Source organism: Panthera tigris, chromosome F2 (genome assembly GCF_018350195.1).
Source record: "Panthera tigris isolate Pti1 chromosome F2, P.tigris_Pti1_mat1.1, whole genome shotgun sequence".
NCBI classification, from domain to species: Eukaryota; Metazoa; Chordata; class Mammalia; order Carnivora; family Felidae; genus Panthera; species Panthera tigris.
Window position 1 is genome coordinate 57,117,347 of NC_056676.1, and position 20,868 is coordinate 57,138,214.

At 32.2% G+C, this 20,868-nt stretch overlaps 1 protein-coding gene across 3 annotated transcripts in view; it reads right to left on the reverse strand.

The window, feature by feature from the left end:
* Positions 1-20,868, reverse strand: part of CSMD3 (CUB and Sushi multiple domains 3) — a 1,242,212-nt gene that overhangs the window by 720,741 nt on the left and 500,603 nt on the right. Inside the window, exon 7 of one of the 3 annotated variants that reach the window (XM_042973239.1) lies at positions 12,758-13,069. The exons of the other annotated variants lie outside the window; for them this stretch is intronic. Within the exon in view, the coding sequence (XP_042829173.1) occupies positions 12,758-13,069 (312 nt within the window). The remainder of the gene's footprint in view (positions 1-12,757; positions 13,070-20,868) is intronic. 3 annotated transcript variants of the gene reach the window in all.

Here is a 20,868-nt window from a genome sequence, read left to right on the forward strand (position 1 = left end):
ACAAAAATATATGAGGTAAATAGAAACACAAGATGAACTGAATGCTACACATTGCTTTGGCATAATTTATATATGAGATCAGTATGAATAGTGTTAAATAGACTGTATGTATTAGCTGTTTCCATAATTCTCTATCAATATTCCATTAAACCATATATATTTATTTCTAAGGAAATAACCTAAGAAATTTAAAACTCTGTGCTAATTATTTGCTTAATTTGTTCACCTGTTTTTACCTTATAAAATTTTTATAGTATTAGAGCATATTTTCTTCCTATACAGGCTCCAGAAGTGGGCAGTGTCATTTATTGCTTGTATATCTAAAGCACAGACACTCTATGCCTACTGTTTTTTAAACCCCAAAATATCCATTCAAAATGGGATTCTTTTCCTCCTTTCCACAGGTGTTAAAAATGGAGAAGCACTAAGCAGATTGCCCAAGGTCATACATATGTTAGTTCAAAACGTTCATTCATTTGACTGATACATTAGTCCTAGCATCTATACCACCACTATGAATAACACCATTCCATATATTAAATCAGAACTCTGAAGTGTATATCCCAGAACACCACAATAGATGGGGAGAGTGCATCCTATCCTCATTTATTTTTTAATGCAAAGCATATAATAAAATACTTAAGTCGTCAAGAATGTCTTAAGTATGTTTTACTTTAATACAAAGTAGAACTGGATTCATTAACTTAAAATTGAATAAAGATATTGATTATTTACTGAGAGTGCCAAGTTTAATTCTATGGCTTGAAGGCTCTTAATACTTTATTTTAAAGTTGTGAACAGATGAATAAAAAAGGTGTATCACAAGCCAACTGCTATATGAGATTCAAATCATCATGTCATCTTTTTAGTAAAAACCATCTTTGGCTGAATTCCTTTCTAATGGAAAGTTCAGGAGAGTTGATAAACTTTTTTTTTTCTTAATGCATGCCTTATAAATGAAGAATTTCTAACCTCTCTGAGATCTAGATAAAAATCAATCTAGAAATTTGTCACTTTAACACCATTTGGATTGAAAACGAAATGCCATCTGAAGAATATTTTAAACAAAGAAAAATCAAGCATCAACACTGAAAAGCAATAGTCCATGATTTAGAATACAAATGATGTAATTGTGAAGAGAAAAATATTCTATGCAATGCACCCCAAACCTAATACCACGCTGTTCTGCCATATATGAAGGTTCTGCTCTTCCTAAAATTGTAAAACTTAATTGTGTGATTTCACTCTGTGCACAGCAGGGCCGCCATATGCTCTAGAAAACTACATGCAAGGGAAGCAGCTTGTTGCAAAAGTGGGTGAAAATGCCCTGAAATAATTCTGAACAAGATAAAAATGTCTCTAACATAGGACCATTTCTTCATCCTCCAAAAGACAGAGGAGTTCACTTTGGCACCAACTTTGAGCACAAATAGAAAGTCTAGCCCCTTCAAAATATTGTAATGAGGGAGAAGATTTAAAAGTCACAAACATCTTGGGGTGCCTGGGTGGCTCAGTTGGTTGAGTGTCTGACTTTGGCTCAGGTCATGATCTCCCAGTTTGTGGGTTCAAGTCCCATGTCAGGCTCTGTGCTGACAGCTCAGAGCCTGGAGCCTGCTTCCGATTCTGTGTCTCCCTCTCTCTCTGCCCCTCCCCCACTCACCCCACTCACGCTCTGTCTCTCTCTCTCTTCCTCAAGAATAAACATTAATATATTTTTTTTAAGTCACAACCGTCAAATTTACTGTGACCATCATTCACAGGTAAAATAATGAACTCTGGTAACCATTTGGGGAAATCAGTTACACACAAACCATTTTCATCTTCAGTCTTTAAAGTTAAGCTTTCCTTTTTAACCAGTGTAGGCCATATCATCTACCTTCGTTTGCCCATTCTATAAAAGTGAGAAATAGTATGTTATAAATAATAATCTACCAAGGTACGTGATTAACGATTACTGGTGAGCATAACAATGGGGTTGAAATCTGAAAAAAAATAGCATTTCTGAAGACCATTGTTTTGAGGTGATAGTTCCAATTAACATGGAAAGAAAAATGCCTCCTAAGATATGCTCAAAGGAATATAAAAACACAGGGTCATCAGAAAATCTTACAATCTCTGCAAAGGAATAACTCAAAATCATGGCTTGAGGAGTAGCATTGGATAAAAATGTTAAAATGGTTACTTGCAAATTTGTCATTTGTGGAAAACAAAAATTGTCATTGTTTCATATTGTCATAAAGGTCCTCAGGCATTCAGGGTATTTTTATCTAACACCTTTTTAAAATACATAAACCTGTTATCAAGTAAATTCTAACATTTTGTTTTTTCTCTTCTTTCTCTCTAAGAGCAACTTAACAAAATATAAAATAATTAGAAATATAAAAATATATTTACTGGTATGAATGACATAGTTTTGACACTTACAAATGTAATGAAATGTGGTAATGGAATAGAAAATGAGGATGATATTCAATAAATAATTATGTATTTAAATAATAGATTGGTACATTTCTAGACATGGATTTTTAAATTGCTACAAACATCAATACTGAAAAAAACTTTCCACAAAATAATATAATTAGGAAAAATTCAAGAGAACAATGAAAAAAATGACAAGATATTGATAAAGCATGCAATAGCCAATATTTATATGTAGTACACTAACCTAAATGTTAGTAATTCCCTATATGTTAAACATGTACACCTACTTGACCAATATCAAAGTACTTCCATTAAAAAAAAAAACAATAATGAATATAATACATGAAAGCGTCTTACAAGGATCATATGTAACCAGATAATTTTTAAAAAGTTATAAACTCTCTGTTCTGTTATTATTTACGTTAAACATTCATGGAAATCAATACGTCACTTAGTTTCATGAAGGACCTGGGAATTCAAGCGGAGAAATGCAATTTTGCCATTTATTAAAATAGAAGAATGCTTAATTATTCAGTATTCACTCATGACAATTTTTGATTTGGTAATCAAATTTTATATCCTTCTTTTCACTGTTTGGCTTCCATCTATCAGTTAGTCTTTCAGAGATGAAAAATGGTAAGTAAAGGGAAACTAAACTTTATGGTTTTCTGTTATTAATAACGCATTTTAAAATATCTTCTCAAGGTATAAAATTTAGGACAAAAATTAAAAGTAATAAATGAGTTAAACTTTGACATGGAAATGCTTTCATCATTTATCCATACGTTTATTGATCTTTCCAGTGAAATCATAACTAACATGATCGGCTCAGTCATTGTAAGAATTGACAGAGTTAATGATTGTCATCAAGTTGATTCAGAAAACCCATCTGCCCTAAAATATTCTCTCCACTCATGAATTTCCCCCCATTAAAGTCATTCTTACAGCATTAAAATTGGGGCTTTCCCTATATCATCTGAGATAGCTTATCAATGTTGGAAACATGTCAAGTGGAGAAGATATCTTGAAGAGTGGACAGAGAGCAGGTACTGATTGGTATGTGTTGCTCTCTCCATCTTAATCATCCTCATGTAAATTCTTGCTATTCAGCACATCAACATAACCTGTAGTCCCGTTAGAAGTGCAGAATCTCAGATCCCACCCAATCCCACCAAATCACAATCTGCACTTGAACAAGACTGCCAGGTGATTTGTATTCACAGGGAAGTTTGAGAACCATAGTCTACAACTTAGTCTCCCAGTCTCTATCAACTGTTATTTGCAACTTTGCATACATTACTAATCTATCTGCCTACTCCTGTTTAATTTTTTTTTAATTTCTTATTGAAATAACATCTGAAAGAAACATACATTAGATAATATCACTGCTAAAGACCCTGCTAAAGACCACCAATGGCTCCTGTCTCATTTCTATTAATATAAAATTCTCTATCTGGGCCCCTGAGCCTACATGATCTGTGGTTTCCACCAATTTCCCACCTCATTTCCATCCCTCTCCTCCTTGTCCACTGAACAGCAGCACACTGGGTTTTCCTTTTCTCAAGTAAAATTCAAACTCCTTCTGGCTATTTTCTTTATCTGATATGCTCTCTATTCCATCTTAGCATAGCTGCCTTCTTCCATGTTTAGGTCTCAGTTTAAATTTTACCTCCTCAAAGAGGCCTTCCTGTCCTTCCAAACAAAGGTAGTCACCCATATATCACACAGTCTGTTTTAATATTCAGCACAGTCCTTGCTACCATCAGGTTTTTGTTTATTTGCTTGTTCTCTTTTTCTTCTCACTTGAATATAAACTCAATGAAGCACGGTCTACTCAGTTTTGTTCAATGTTGTTTACTCAAGAACTGGAAGAAAGTCTGATGTGTAAGTAACCTAGTAAACATTTGTTGAAGAAAGAAACACATAGGGAAGGAAGGAAGGAAGGAAGGAAGGAAGGAAGGAAGGAAGGAAGGGAAGGGAAGGAGGAAGATTGGCAGGGGAGGGGAGGGAGGAAGGTTGGTTGGTTTGTTGTTAAAGAAAAGAAGTGAGAAAAGAAATAGATTGGAAGAAAGAAATGAAAGGAAAAATAAAGACAGAAAGAAAATACAAAAAGGAAGGAAGGAAGGAGAGGAGAGAAAAAGGAAATGAAAAGAAAAAAGAAAAGGAGATACTGAAGAAAGTAACCCTGTCATCTTAAACACAGACTAAAAAGCTAGAATTAGATCCTCAAGTGGAGAGGTTTTAGAATTCAAGGCATATAGGTAGGCATTGAGCTCTCGGAGAAATGTACACGTGGCTGATCCCTTATCTATTGAAATAAGGGGAGAGCCAATCTCCAAATTCCTTGGTATGAGTGCTTGCTACATCTATGCTTATTTTAACATTGGCTATACAGTCAGATAACGAGAAGGATAAGTACATTTCAACTCAAACATCAAGAGGAAATAGAAGATGATGATAAATACATTTAAATAATATATATCTGGATAGTTACAGACAGGATTAGAAGGGACAGTAAGAATCATATTATCAATATACTCTTTGATGCTTAAATGTTTATTAAATACCTAATTTGTCCATCAAGTATTCTTGAATATAGGGGCACCTGGGTGGCTCAGTTGGTTGTGCAACCGACTTCAGCTCAGGTCATGATCTCACAGTTCGTGAGTTCGAGCCTCGCGTCGGGCTCTGTCCTGACAGCACAGAACCTGGAGCCTACTTCAGATTCTGTGTCTCCCCTCTCTCTACCCCTCCCCTGCTCATGCTCTGTGTCTCTCTGCCTCTAAATAATAAATAAATGTTAAAATTCTTTTAAAGCATTCTTGAATATTTTATTAGTGATTTGGTAATTTACTGCTTCCTGAAGCAATCTATATTTGAACAAAACTCAATGTTGGAAGTCTTCTTTATAATAAACTATTGTGGATCTCCCTACGGTTCCATACACCAAGTTCTACAATCTATGACTGAACAAATTTGATCTCTCTTACATATAACAACACATCACACTTTGGAAGACAGCTGTGACTCAAACACATTCACCTATCATCCTCATCCTGTAGCAATTCTCTGAGACAGGACAGAGAATTTTTCTCTGCAGTTTTATCCCTACAACTTTTCCTTTAAAATAAACACCATATTATACTTCTTTTGAATTTATCACATGCTTAACAAAGATAATATGTTCAATAAAACCCTATTATTTGACGGACATATATCAGTATCCATAAAGATCTAAGAACCGATCTATAAATTAATGTCTTCAATGGCTATTGTTTATGAAGATTACAAAATTGTTTTATATTTGCAAAACTATACTCTCTAAGACTATTAATAGAAAATTTGAAAACAGTATTAGTTGCTTGCAAGCTGTTGAAAATATTAAAAATTCTATGTGTGGCCAAATAGCCTATTAATGGAAGGCACATAGTAGGAACTCAAGAACTACTACTTTAATACAATAAAATTTTTGTCATAGTACAGTTTGGGGTTTTTTTGAACAATGTTGTTACATATCACAAAATTTGATATCTGAAATAAACTAGAAATTTCAGTTTTTCTGATAGTCTGTTTTCCCTTTTTGTTAAGCAATGTAAATCTGAGATGAGCTACCTTGAAAAAAGTAATAATGCTTTTGTTTAGATTAAAACTGCTGACATAAAATTAAGTTTTATGCTGAATTAATCATTCTTACCTTAAAGGTGAAAATAATTAAAAAAAAAAAGTGTTCAGGTCAAAAACTTATGATTAAAACAGGCTTTCTTTTAGGCGGCTGTTATGAAGGGGGGGAGTCTACATCATATTCAATTTTAGTTAAACATAATTTCATATTACTTTATAAACCAAACTAGAGCTCTGTTTGATCTTTTGACATGATTAAACATACGATCAAACATACTTTGGAAGAACTGGCTACACTATGTCAACATAAACAGCAGCAATGGCCATAAAATGCTCATAACACATTTGACTCAACAACATGTTATAATCATCTAAGTTAATATTCCACTAGGAAGAACAATAAAAGAGAGCCTATAATTATATACAGATATATGGTAACTCTTCCAGAAGAAAATATCTACATTTTATACTTGAAAACAACAACTACCAATGCTGATCATTAACAGCTGGCAAAACTTGCCTACGCATTTTAAAAAACAAATACTCTCCAATATCAATATAAAAGAAAAAAATATTAAATTAAATCATGTGGAACAAAATACATTTTAATGATTATTTTTAAATGGTGTGACTATAAACTTCTTGAGGAAGAAAAACCAATTGTGCTTATCATCTATATTACTTTAACCTTAATATCATCTAATACAAACCTGTGCATACATTAGGCCCTTATAAATCTTAAATAAATGAAAGAATGAATGACTACTACTCTAGCAACATGAACTAGCTTTTCATACATGCTCTTGCAGACCACAATTTTCTCTACAAAATATTGATGTTGTATTAGATGAATCCGAAATATCCCAGATAATTCTAAAATATGTAATTCTAGAAGTACAGGATACTCTCCTTGCTACTGTTTTAAGTATATTATCACATAGGTCCTGCTACTTTAAGTCAATTTTGAGTTAAAATCTCCTAGGGCTATATAATTTAACTATAGGGTTTAAGGATTATTGTAAAAGGTGCTTTAAGTAAATATTAATAAATAATTTCAAAAGAGCTTATACTTAAGGCAAAAATATTCTGGTGAAATTTAAAATATCACTAGATATTATTAGATTATCGACTTTTATACATCTAGACATTTTTAAACTAAAATTATCAATTGTTTTTAGATTATTCCTATGAATGTCAACCCCCATCAAGTATAGTTGAATACTTCCTTTATTTTGGTATAGATTCATGATATTTCTACTTAGCACAAGTATCTATGAAAAGCATTTTCAATGCATCTTTGTGATATAAACACAATTGATTAGTTTGAAACTTTTATTCCTATTTCAAGAACTAGTTCAAATATCCCCTGTGCAGGCTTCCTTGACTTTCTACATTCAGAGGTAGTTATTTTCACTCCTTACTTCATAGAATATCAAAAATATTGTTCTGATAGTGTTTCTCACCAAATTTTTACAAATTACAAACCTGTAATTATTATTTTTTTAAGTTATATAGACTACCTGATGGTATAGCCTGCATCCTTCATTGTTATACCCTTACTATCCAGTCCAATCTCATGCACATAGCAAGAGTTAAAACATAGTTGGTGAATAATAATAAAAATAACAGCAATTTGTATGTGTTGAACATACCTCAGCAACTGTGCTAAATTTTTTCACAAAGCTACCTATGATGCAGGTATTCTCCATTACTAAGAAGTTGAGCTTGGAGAGTTGAGGTTATTACTCAAGACAAGATACGATAGCTAACAAGGGGCAAGTGTCCACTCATTCTCATTGTCTGACCTCAGAACTAACTAGCGATGGTGGGCAGTTTGGCTTTACCTTTTCACTGGGAGAAAATACCTTAGTTTATTTTAGCATTTCCATCCAATACCATGTTTAATCTTCACAAAAACCCTAATGTAATACTATTATACTCTTTTACAAATGTATGGAAATTGAGCTCAGATAGTTCATGTGACCTGCACAGGGTCTCACACATAGTAGGTGGCAAAAGTGGACTAAAATCCAGTCAGGTAAAACTCAGTTCTCCTTCTTAGAACTATTGGATGCTAATACTACAGGAAACTGTAGTATTAATAACAGTTTCAAGATGATCTAAACCAACATTGTTTATTAGTATTCTGTTTTTTACTTTTTATTTCAGTGTCAAGAGACTCTTTTTAAACAGAGAAAATTGGAAAGCATTTTCTTTTACTGAGAACAAGTAGAAAGTTAAAAAAAATTAAGAACATAATTGAAATTAAATTACTGATATTTTAACTATAGTGTAATAGGAAAACTAATTGGAATAGTACTGTATCGAGAATTGAAAATATCTTTGATAAACATTCTAAGTTTGTTTCGAATTATTCATTAATTGTTCATGTTACTTATAATAAAGTAACTAGCTATGCTGATTTATCATAAGTTAATACATAGATTTTGAGGCCACACACAAGTGTACTAAGTACCAAATACTATGTGCAATTTCAATGTCCATGCCTTCTTTGCAGTTATAGTGATATTGATGCAAACTGTACATATTGTAATTGCCTCAGATTATTGAAAATAGTTAACTTAGGAGCTACTAATCATCAAAAGATATCATAAAGGGGCGCCTGGGTTGCTCAGTTGACTAAGCATCTGGCTCTTGATTTCAGGTCAGGTCATGATCTCACGGTTAGTGGGATTGAGCCCTGCACCGAGCTCTGCACTGACAGTGCTTAGCCGGCTTGGGATTCATTCTCATTCTCATTCTCATATTCATTCTCTCTCTCTCTCTCTCTCTCTCTCTCTCTCTCTCTCTCCCCCCTCACCTCCTCCAGTGCTCTCTCTCTCTCTCTCTCTCAAAATAAGTCAATAAACATTTTTAAGAAGACATAAAATGAAAATGTAATTGTGAATAAAGAAAAATTATGAAAAATATTAAATTATCATACAGCATAAACTAGTATGGACTGTATACCTCAAAGGAACCTATGCCATCACAAGCTATCATATATAGGATTTAAATGGTAATAACTTTCAGCAAAATAATATCCATGGTATAACATTAACATTTATTCATGTGATATTTGTTGACTTTATAGCTTTCTTGTGTTTAACTGTAAAATTCCTTTGTTTTTATAATTGGATAAGGTCTATAAACAAGGCATTTATATCTAGTTTCATGTTGTGAAATTTGAAGTGGTATAAAAGCAATTTATTGTTTGAATTCATGAGAATATCATTGGCTTTTAGGAATTAAAAACACTAGTATTTTTAGAACTATGACAAAATGAAGTAGTTATCTTTATTTTAATACTAAAATGTATAGATATATGAATATATTGTAAAACACAGTTTTAAGTTTTCTAAGAAATTTAGGCAAATGCTTTAGCTGGTCCGATCTTAGTCATTAATTTAGCAAATAGTATTTAAATTCATCTATGGTTCAGAAGCTGCTCTAGGCACTGGGAATTTAGCATGAACCAGACCCACTCACTCCTTACTTCACAGAGGTAAATTTTACAGGACAAGTCATAGGGCTGGTGATTACAAACACAAGAAAAGTACAGAGTACAATGCTGAGTTATAACAGAAAAAAAAAAAAAAAAACTAACTTTCCTGGAGGTGAAAATTTAAGTTAAAATTTCTAAAGGGAATTAGAATGATCTGGTTGCAAGAATGAAAGGAATGGTTCATCAAAGTGGCTTCAAGTAGAAAAGAACATGGTGTGTTTGACACTAACAGAATTTCTGTTTGGCTAAAAAAAAAAAAAAAAAAGAGTAACTGTGAGAGTCACACAGGATGGATATGGAGATAGAGACAAAAGCCAGACCATGGAATTTTCTGTAGGACACCACCAAACCTTGGTTTTATTACTAAGGTTGTTGAGCAGGTTTTAAAAGGTAATTCTGACTACACTGCAGAGAATGGAATAGAAGAATGAAACCTAACTTGTTTTCTCTAACATATCTAGAAAAATTAAGGATTTAGTTTTGCATTATGTTTACAGACTCATTTAAAATGTCAACGAAATGACTCACTGTCTGCATAAACCCCATAACTACTCGAGTACTTGAATCGCTATGAGCTTTACAAAACTTTCCTTCTACTACCTCATGGGTTTCTCTGTATCTTCCACTCTATGCCAGTCTCTTGAAGGAAAGGGTCATAGATTATTTATCTTTCCTTCCTAGAACAGAGCATGGTACTCAGTAGGCATTCCAGGCATGTCTGGTGAGGCGGAATTATTTTTAATGAAAGAATAATGCTTTGGGGCACCTGGGAGGCACAGTTGGTTGAACGTCTGACTCTTGATTTCAGCTCAGGTCATTATCTCACGGTTATGAGACTGAGCCCTGCGGGCTCTGTGTTGAGGGTGGAGCCTGCTTAAGAGTCTCTCTCTCTTCCTCTGCCCCTCTCCTCCTTGTTAGCATTCTTTCTATCTATCTATCTATCTATCTATCTATCTATCTATCTATCTATCTATCTAAAAAGAATACTGCTTTGCTGTTAGCCAATTCAAATCTGGAAATTTGGCCCTGCTAAGAGCTAGGTTTTTGAAGTCTATTTTACATCTGTAAAGTAGCTAAATATTGAGGGTTTTCAAAAATATCGACAGGCATAGGGTGATAGTTCTCTTTTATTTCTAACATTTACATTTTTTAAACCAAAATGTTAAAAAGCTTGAGTCTCAAATATAACTAGCTATCTGAAATCACTAAAACACTAGATTATTGAGGAGGAGTCAGAAGGACTAATTCTAATTAAAATAGAGATTTGATAAACATATAATAATTTAAGTCACTGAAATAAATGATAAGCGTAACACTCAGAATGTTTTCCATACACATGATTTAAACAAAAATAACTGACGAATATTTAATTCCAAAGTAGATGGCACTACTCAATGGCTACTACCTACAGAAACACTATTTCAGAAAGAATATGGGGAAGGATGAAACATGTATTAGCTCTAAAATAATTATTGTCTAAAAGAGAATTTGAGCACTGATTTGGAATTTACCAAGGAAGTAATATGCTTAATTAAAATGTACTTGAATGTAGCTCAGAAGTTTAGATTGAGTAATTTTCAAATCACTTTATTGAATTTAATAACTGACTACTCTTTATTCTCATTTCAATCTGAATTATTTTTCCTAGTTCTCTAAAATACTAATTTGTAACCTGAGCTTCTCGCATCACTTGATGGCAACTTTGGCTAAAGTAGTATTTGTTAATTAGTTGATTTATATAACAAACTTATGCTTGAGAATTACCCATCTTTCATTCAATAGGTGGTAAAATGATCAGAGTAGTTTGTCAATTCTAGCTCGTGAAATTTTCCACAGAGAGTGAAAAAACTAAATGGAAGGGTTTTTACCTTAATATTTTAATAATATTTACACTTTTTTATTTCCTGCTACTAAGAAAAAGTATCTATTTGATATAACAAATTATCAATTTTATCATGACTCTTACATTCTTCACTGGGGAAATACTCATGGTAAGGAAGTGAATCGAGAAGCAAGGTGATACTGATTTAATACTTTACAGGAGACTACTACGTGTTAAGAATTCAGTTTATGATGCTTATTAAGGAGAATAAAAGTACATTCAGTATGAATTTTGATGGAAATGAGCTTTTGAAATATTTCCATATGATTTTCAATCAGCTATATAAGATGTCTTGATTTTTGTTCTTAGTGTATATTAAGCACAGAATGCTTTCCATTACTTATATCATGTTCTGTATAAACCATGCCTAACCACACTACATCAACCATAACCAGCTTGGAGAATATATGACGATGAGTTGGAAATAGAGTTGGAGTAGGTATTTTGTACTTGAAACATGTTCAATTAATTAATATTTCCACTGATGCATATATTGATATAAATGAAATCCCTTTACTTTTTGACACTACATTGATTTTTTTTCCACAAACTGCTCGGTGAAACTTGCTACCAATAAACAGAAAAATATGCTTGCTATGCTTCATAATTTTGTAAAAGGTAGGCTTATATTAATCAACTAGAAAATTACCAATATATGATTTGGCTTTGTGGCAATTTTTTTCCACAAAAGATTAGAAAGCAAAAGGATATTTAAATATAGAGCCATAATCTCAATGAATAGCTGTTACCTTTTCAAAATGAGAAATCTCAATACAATCATATAGATCAGGCTATAGTTACTTTAGAAATAAAAGAGCCAGCTATATAAAATAATCACCAGACAGAATGTTTCCATTTTGCCCAAATTATCTATTGTCTTAAGTGTTAATTAGCATCTGCGTAACATTAAGATTTCATGCAAATGCTGAAAATTACGACATAGGACAAATCATCAATGTGTAAATATGTACACTTATTGATAGAAACTGGCTACTTTATTTTCAAGTAATCTCAACATCATACCTGGCACATAATATGCAATAGATATTTAGTACTCGTTTTTATTATCCTTTTTATGCATTCTTTCCTTTCTACATTTACCCCCACCCCCGCCCAGTATTTGCATTTCCCTCTGATTTGTATTTTTTAATTTCTGTGTTTTCAAATCATTCAGGGTTTGGCTATAACGATCTATATTTTGCAGCTACGCTTTTTCCTTTGGCTTCCTACATCTTGGCTCTCTTTCAGCTCATTCTCCAATTCGAATCGTTACCAAAACATAGCTTTGGCTGTAACTAAACGGGCACAAGTAAAATAACATCCAATACCTCTATGAGTAACAACTGCAAGCTCTTTAGTTCTTTCTATCTGTTCAGCATTTCGTGGTCTTCTCCTTGTACTTTGTGTATCTGCTTGATGAGGAGAGAGCCCGTCCTTGGATGTGTTGGGGTCCAGACCTGAATTTCTGAGACTCGAAACTTGCACTCGCTGTTCCTCAGAAAGTCTATGGATGGTGACAGCTGTAACACTGGATACAGTAACATCTGCAGGTGTGCTAGCAACAGCAATAGCACCAGTGGTAGTCCTGTTATGCTCCTCTAACTCACCAGTGGAGGTAGTGTGGGTCAATGTAGAAGAACCTGTGGGACACAGTAGCACTAGATGCTAACTTTTTCTTTTAAATTGTGTTTATTTTTTTTCTGATAAGTTTAATAAATTATATTCCCTTCTATTACCTTAAGGATAACCAACACGAAGAGGCAAAACACAAACACGCCCCTAAAATGTGAAGTAACCAGATCCAATGATTGCTTCGTATCAATCAACCTCTGAATAGGTACCACACACAAATATACCACATTTTCACTGTGACACATTAGGGGAGGAAAGGTGAAATAGTAAACCCTTCATGGAGTCCCGAACCAATCTTTGTTCTTTACCTACAGATGAGTGTTAGCAACAAATGCCTGGCAAGTGACCAATTTTGACAGAATGGGTAACCGTGTAACCACACTTTTCTCAAAAGTATGCTTTGAAGAGTCTGTGCCATATCTGTTCATAATTTCTGGGAAAAACATCAAAAATTTCTATTTTAAGATAAGCAAGTGAAGGAGAATTTAAAATCAAAGCCAAAATTAAAACAAAATGATTAAAAAAAAATAAAACCCTGAATAACTATTCTATGCAGATGTCTATCTTAACCTCACTTGCCAGAAAGCAGCCAACATGATAAAATATTCAACGCCGTGAGCTATATATGCATTAGGCTCCGGTGGGTTGTTTTTGGAAGCTGGGTAATATACTTCACTATTTTAAAGTAAAATTTGAGATTAACCAATTCTCAGTTAATTAAAATTAATCACTATATTTAGAAATGATTGAGAATTAACTAATAGCATGGAACTTTTACGCACACAAAAGTAGCTTTAATAAATGGTTAAGAATTCCCAAATATCTCGTAAGTGTTTCACAGTATATATTTCTCTACATTCTTAACTTTATTAAGGTTTCACTGTAATTTAAAAATAGATTTTTAAAGGAGCCGAATTAGGGTTTTCTTTTTCTCTCGCTTAAACCTCTTTAAAAGATTGTCTGTGGTAGTACATAATTCTTACATAATGAAAGAAAGTAGTTTGTCTTTCTTATAATAGAAGTATGAAACTGAAGATATATTTAAAAGGCTCTTGACATCTAAAATGCTTAACAAGAAAAAAATACTGAGTGTTGGAAGTACAGCTACTAATTAGGAATAATCGTCAGGTCCTGGTTAGAAAACTTCTGAGTATTTTTTAAAGCCAATGAGTGGTATATTTTCATATCCTTGCCTTCTCCATAAACTGCATCTCAAACTTCTGTCCACAGTGTATAATTATATATTGTAGACAAAAATACATAGGAATAGTTGAACCATTCTTCAAGAGGAAAATAGCTTTATCCCATAATGTCATTTGAGTATGCTCTGCCTTCTTTTTCTTTTCTTTTTTCCCTCTTGTGTTATAGGCAGGTGAGTGGTAAGATTAGTAATTCTGATTTCTGCTTTCAGCCAAAAAAGGACGTCAAACACGGGGGTCCTCTCATTCATAAGCAGCAAAGGGAAACATGTCTGCTACAGGTTCTGCCAGCCTACATTGTCATTAAAATTGAAGCTTGGTTTAATTTGGTTTGGAAACTCAAATGATGGTTGTATTTTCAGGGAGCCAAGGGTAAATGAGGTATGGCAATTATCAGATAATTTTAAAGACCTTTAATATATTCTAAAGCATCAGTCAGAAAGAAGCTGCTACTGAATATTTATCCAAGTTATATTGTGAAGATTACAATCTCCCTAAATTCATGTTGGTTATGCAAATTGACCAGTAACATCTACTAAGCTAATATTTAGTAAGATTTTTCTTTAATCACACAATTAAGCAATAACTACGTTTACAATACTAACATTTAGTAATTAACCTCATGATAAATCAGACACTTGAAGGGCCCATGTGCTTACTATAAAAACAATGACCTGATCATATTATTCACCTAGGGAGTTTAACTGTATCTTCTACTTTAGAAAGGAAGTAGAAAATCAGGGTGGATAAAAAACTAACACTTTAAAACTTTTCATAACTGTATCATAATTTCCCAGCTTTCAGTTTTAGTTTAAAGAGGAAACTATTTAATTGTAAACATTTGCTGCAAAATGCAATCTAAAAGCATGAAAAATATTAGAATGTGTATGTACTCTATCTCAAATCTCAATGTTCTGACCTTATTCCAAGGAGTAAACTGAGGAGCTATTATATTCTATCATTGAAGTTATTACAATTGATCCCAAATAATCTCATGTGTTTGGGTCAATAACTCTGGGATAATTCTTAACAATGTATCTAAGTTGCTTCTATAACTAATCCTCAAGACTTATAGACCAGTTCCCAACACTGATTTTCTTGAAGACACCAGAGGATAAATACAGTTCCTGACAAAATTTGAGTTAGAACTGATCTTTGTTAGCCTTTAGACCCAGGATTTGCTAACATCCCGTCTTAAAAATCTTCAGTAATAGAACTCCACTTCTGGCTAATGGTGGTAGTGATTCAGTACTATCCTCTTAACCTGAATGCAGAACTTGGTGGAATATTAGAAAAAAGCATTGAAAAACCAATTTATTTAATAACCATAGTCCAACCAGATATATATACTTCAACCAGATATTTTACTAACTAGTACCTATGTTTTATGTATATTTTGTGTTCATATTCTTTCTTCCTCATACTAGAATGCAAGCTCCCTAAAGATTGAGATTTTTGTATATTCTATTCATTGCTGAATTACCTAATATCTAAAACAGTGCCTGGTACACAGTAGATGCTCAAGAAATATTCATCAAAAGAAAGAATAAATGAATGAATCCATTTAATAATAATTCTAAACTAATATTAACAATAAAGAGAATAAATTTCACAAATGAAATATGATGATAATTGTTACCATGGCAAAGTCATAATTCAAACAGTATAATGAATGAAGAGAAATTCTAAAGGGAGGAAGAATAATAATTTTGTTTTTAACTTTCAAAGACATCATTTTGAAAAAGTGTGGAATCTGAAGATTTATTTGCATGAGTTACTTGAAGAATTGTGTCATAATTCCCAAACCTTAAAAGATACAATGTTCACATGAAATGGATTTACTTAGAATGTTCAAATTTCTGTAGAGTGAAGAATAGTTATATGTCAAAATAGCAGGAGACAGAGTGCATCTAAATGTAGTTAAATATGTTTGATATATAAAATGGAATAACCTCCATAAAGAAATAACATCGGTTTCCTCTATAAGGCAATAAAATCATCCATAACCATACAGTTATATCATATATTATATAATCATTTTATCTAAAATGTAGACCAATTTAGAATACTGGTTTTAGTACCACTTTAAATTGGCAGTGTGTGAAACACAGATTTTTAAATTGTCAAAATGCACCATTTACCATTTAACAGTTTAAAAACACTCAACATTTTTGCATACATAACTGTTTTATGAGGTAATTGCCAATGTTAGAAAAAGCCTTAGGATTCTGTATAGCAACAATCCGTTATTAAATATATTATATAGCTAACTCAAAGTTAAAATATATTTTGTTTTATTTTTTAAAAATTTAAATATGCTACACAATTGAGTAAACATGATCTTTGATAGCACAATATTAAATGCATATGTTACACAACATACAACCCCAATTAAGAAATAAAATGTACATCCAGAAAATTCATTCTTCGTTTGAAATTAAATTATGTATACAAGATGTAGTTTATCACAATTAGATTATCCTGTCATTAAATCTCTTGAGATATATTTAAAAATTAGATGTTTACAACAGAAACACAGGTCTAAGGTATATTTTATTAATATTCTTTAATAAAACATTTCTCAGTATAACAAAAATAAAATGAAATGGTTTACATATATAAGCATGCTTCCCTAAATCATAACTATGTGCCATATTTGGAACTATGATAATGGAAAATGACATACGCTACGCATGTAAATTGGTAAATTTATTTAACAGGAATCCTTACAATATTAAATTTGGATTACATTATGTAGTATAATGAGAATTGTGTTTTTGAAGGCTTTCTTATTTCAACAACATCTTCAAGAGACTAAACATAATTCATATAAAGCCATTTATAAGTGTGTCATTTAGAAAGTGTAACCAAAAACTCTTTCTGTAATTCAATTTTAATTTCTTTATGATTAAATTTTTAGCCTTACAGATTTTTAAAACAATTTTGCCTCGTAATTATTGTCTAACTCACCACAAAATTGAAGAGCAGAATGTATTGCTAAAGATATGAGTGGATGGCCCAATATGTACACAACTACGTAAGCACATGTTAAAGGTAATTGCATATTAAAAGAAGTAGCTTTTAGATATTTATGTTTGGCATGTTATTTTATATTAAAATATATATCCTGTTCCATTAATTTTAGTATTCCAGGTGAAACATTTGAATGAAAGTTTAACTAACAAAATAATTCTAAATGAATAATTTTGTGACATTACGATATATAATGAAGGAAAATGCAATAAACATTTAACATGAAAACATGCAAAAGGAAAAATATACAAAATAACATCAAAATAAAATCTAAATACAACTAATGCAACAATTCTATTTGAGCCATTATTTAGATATTCTATAAATTTTAGCATATGTAATTTGATTTATATGTTACATTTCTTTAATATTACTTGGATGAAACTTAAACATGTTAATAAGTGAGGCAACTCTTGCAAACTAATTGCAATATGTGTAAATGAAGCAAAACAAAGTCACTGCTTTGTGACATGCTATAATTTTCAGGAAGCATATTGCAATCAGGAATATAATTTGGGTATTTTGCATTTTAAACATTATTAATTCCAGTCTGATAAAATCCCTAAAGCTTAGTATTTTACAGTACAAATTAGTGGATGTGCTTGTACTATGAATATTCATCTGAGAGAAGAAATGGGTAAACTGAAATGGAAAGTAGCCTTTAAACTGTAAAAGAAATATAAATGATCTACCTTTGGTTAACTATTACCTAATATAAAATGATCTTTCTGACTAGGAGAATTTTAAGTGAAACAATCCTGGAAAAAAATAGTTTGTAACTTAGTTTTAAAGAGTTGGTCTAGATTATAGTTTTAATCTTAAATTAAAATGTTGTATTTGTGCTAAAACTACATAGGATTATGATCTAAAAATAGCTAAATAAATGAAAATAAGATATTCCTGATTATAAGACGCAGCTCTAAGTAAAAAACATTCTACCAATTAAACTATGACATAACAATGCAAAAACTCTGTCACCTGCATCCAGATTGCTGAGATGTTAAAATGTGAAAAGATATTGATCATGATAGAGTTAAAAAGAAACCAGTAATTCTAGACACAGATTTTCTATGATCACAAATTAATTAAATAAATTAGGTGTGTATTAATTTACAAATAGAACTGAGAGTTCAAATATAATTTATCTTTCTTAGTTGATTGATTAATGAATATGTTTCTATTTATGTTATATATTTCTATTCAAGTTTCTAAGCATTAAATAAGGAAATCAACATTAAATTTTGCAAATGGGTTTGTTACTATTTATCAGGTACAAGTGATCAGACTGATTTAATATGTGAAGTGACTAAATAAACATTTGGAGTCTAAGCTGAAACTGATGATACATCTACTAAATTCACACTTACTGAGAGTAAATTAATAATTATAAAACAAATATTCAACAAGATATTTACTAATGTCAAGTTGTTTACATGCAAAATAAAAACCTCACATTCTGAATTGTTTGAAATGTTGATAAACCCATATGCCAAGCAACCATAAATACCTTTATCTAAATGAAATATAGAAAATATCAAAAGTTTTAGAAAGTATATGGAGAGTACTTATAGGTCCACCATGACAAAACTAGATACAAAAACATATATATGATAAATATATATTTATAACATATATATTATAAATGTCTGAATGTTATAGTAAATATCATCACAGTTTTGCTATAAAAATGTGAGAAAATAGACATCTCATTATTAGTACTAAAAGAGCATACTAGGGAAAAAAACTTTTTTAAACAGACAGTTGGAAGACTCGTAAAGAAACTCTCTCTCTCTTAAAGGACCAATTCTTGTTTTTACCTAGTTGATTCAAGTTGCAGAATCAGATGTTCTCATCATTTATTCCTTTTCAAATATTTTGGAAGGCTCAACTATGTGTAGCAGTGGGTCCTAGGGGTAATTGTTTTAATGTGCCCAAACACACACACCACTGATAGGAATAAATACCCACAAAATACAAACTGAATCTTTAGTGTAACTAAGCATAATGTTCTTCCCTAAAATCACAATACTGACAATCAAACTTAAAGGCCTGGGTTTTGAAATAAAATTGATGGCACCCTTGTCACATTTGATAAGAATATGAGCAAAGGGTATACTGCCCTTCCACACCTTTCTAAAACCATCTCCTAGAATGTCAACTGTTAGATTTCTTTCTCGCCACAGCTCTTATCTCTCAGCTCAAGTAGAAGTATTTGTCCCTCAACAAACAAAATGTAACTGAACACAAACTTGTTTCACTTCCTTCCACACAAAAGCTTGTGGAATAGCTACCAGTTCTTTGGAAGATTTAAAGGTGTTATCAGGAAAAAGGAGTACTAATATATTTAATTCCAAAGTGTTAACATCAGGAATTCCTTCACTTTCAGAGTCTTGCTGTCTCTGATAATGGATATGTATTAATAGATTTTTGGAAGTACAAAGTGTGTCTCATATGTGTGCACCCCCCCCCACGTCTTCTTGAATGTTTAATGAGTATGTGAGAAATGAATGAACGTGGCTAAATGTACTACTCTCTTCTTTCTAAAAATTAAATATTTTACTTTATGTTAGTATTTATTGAGGGTTAAATGTATTTTTAAGGATATAAATATAAAAAATTGAGCCTCTCCAGATGTGTTCAAACAATACAAAAAACACTCCATTATAATATAACTGCAATTTAATATAATATGCAATTTATATGGCATATAGTAGACTAGAAGGAAAAGAGAGGAAGAAACATCTAAGAACACATAAATCACCCCTTCATTCTGTGTTTTCTCAAATGCGGGTAGCATATCCCTTCTCTTCCATTCTCCAGCACCCTTTTCACTCCCCCACCCAAATAATCTTTTAATGACGGCATTATGAAGGAGAAAGGAAAGAAGTAAGAGAAAGGAACTGGTAAGGTTACTCTTTCTACCAATCATGGTTGAAAGGAAAAAATAAGAGGCTTTATTCTGACCCAGCCCATCATGTCCCTGAGTCCTTCCCACCTTGACTATCTGACTGCATCCATGTTTATTGTCTATTTCCTTCTCTAGTGGTCTTCTAGTATGCAGGGGGCAGAGGTGCTTCATTTTCCATTAATTTTAAGTGTTCTTTTTTATAAAGTTTACATAACTCTGGTTTTATTTTTTTATTTTTTATTTATATTTTTAAATATTAAATTTATTGTCAAATTGGTTTCCATACAACACCCAGTGCTCATCCCAACAGGTGCCCTCCTCAATGCCCATCACCCACTTTCCCCTCCTCCCACCCCCCATCAACCCTCAGTGTATTCTGTTTTTAAGAGTCTCTTATGGTTTGCTTCCTTCCCTCTCTTTAACTTTTTTTCCCCTTTCCCCTCCCCCATGGTCTACTGCTAAGTTTCTCAAGATCCACATAAGAGTGAAACATATGGTATCTAGGTATCGCTCTCTGAAGACTGTCCTCTTAGACACAAATACCTTTCTGGTTGAGAGAACACACACACCAGAATGACTGCCTAACCATTCAGTTTGAATTCGTTTATTGCAAAGTTTTCTTCTCCTCAAAATAAATAATAGGGACACGTTGAGAACTAAGTTTTTG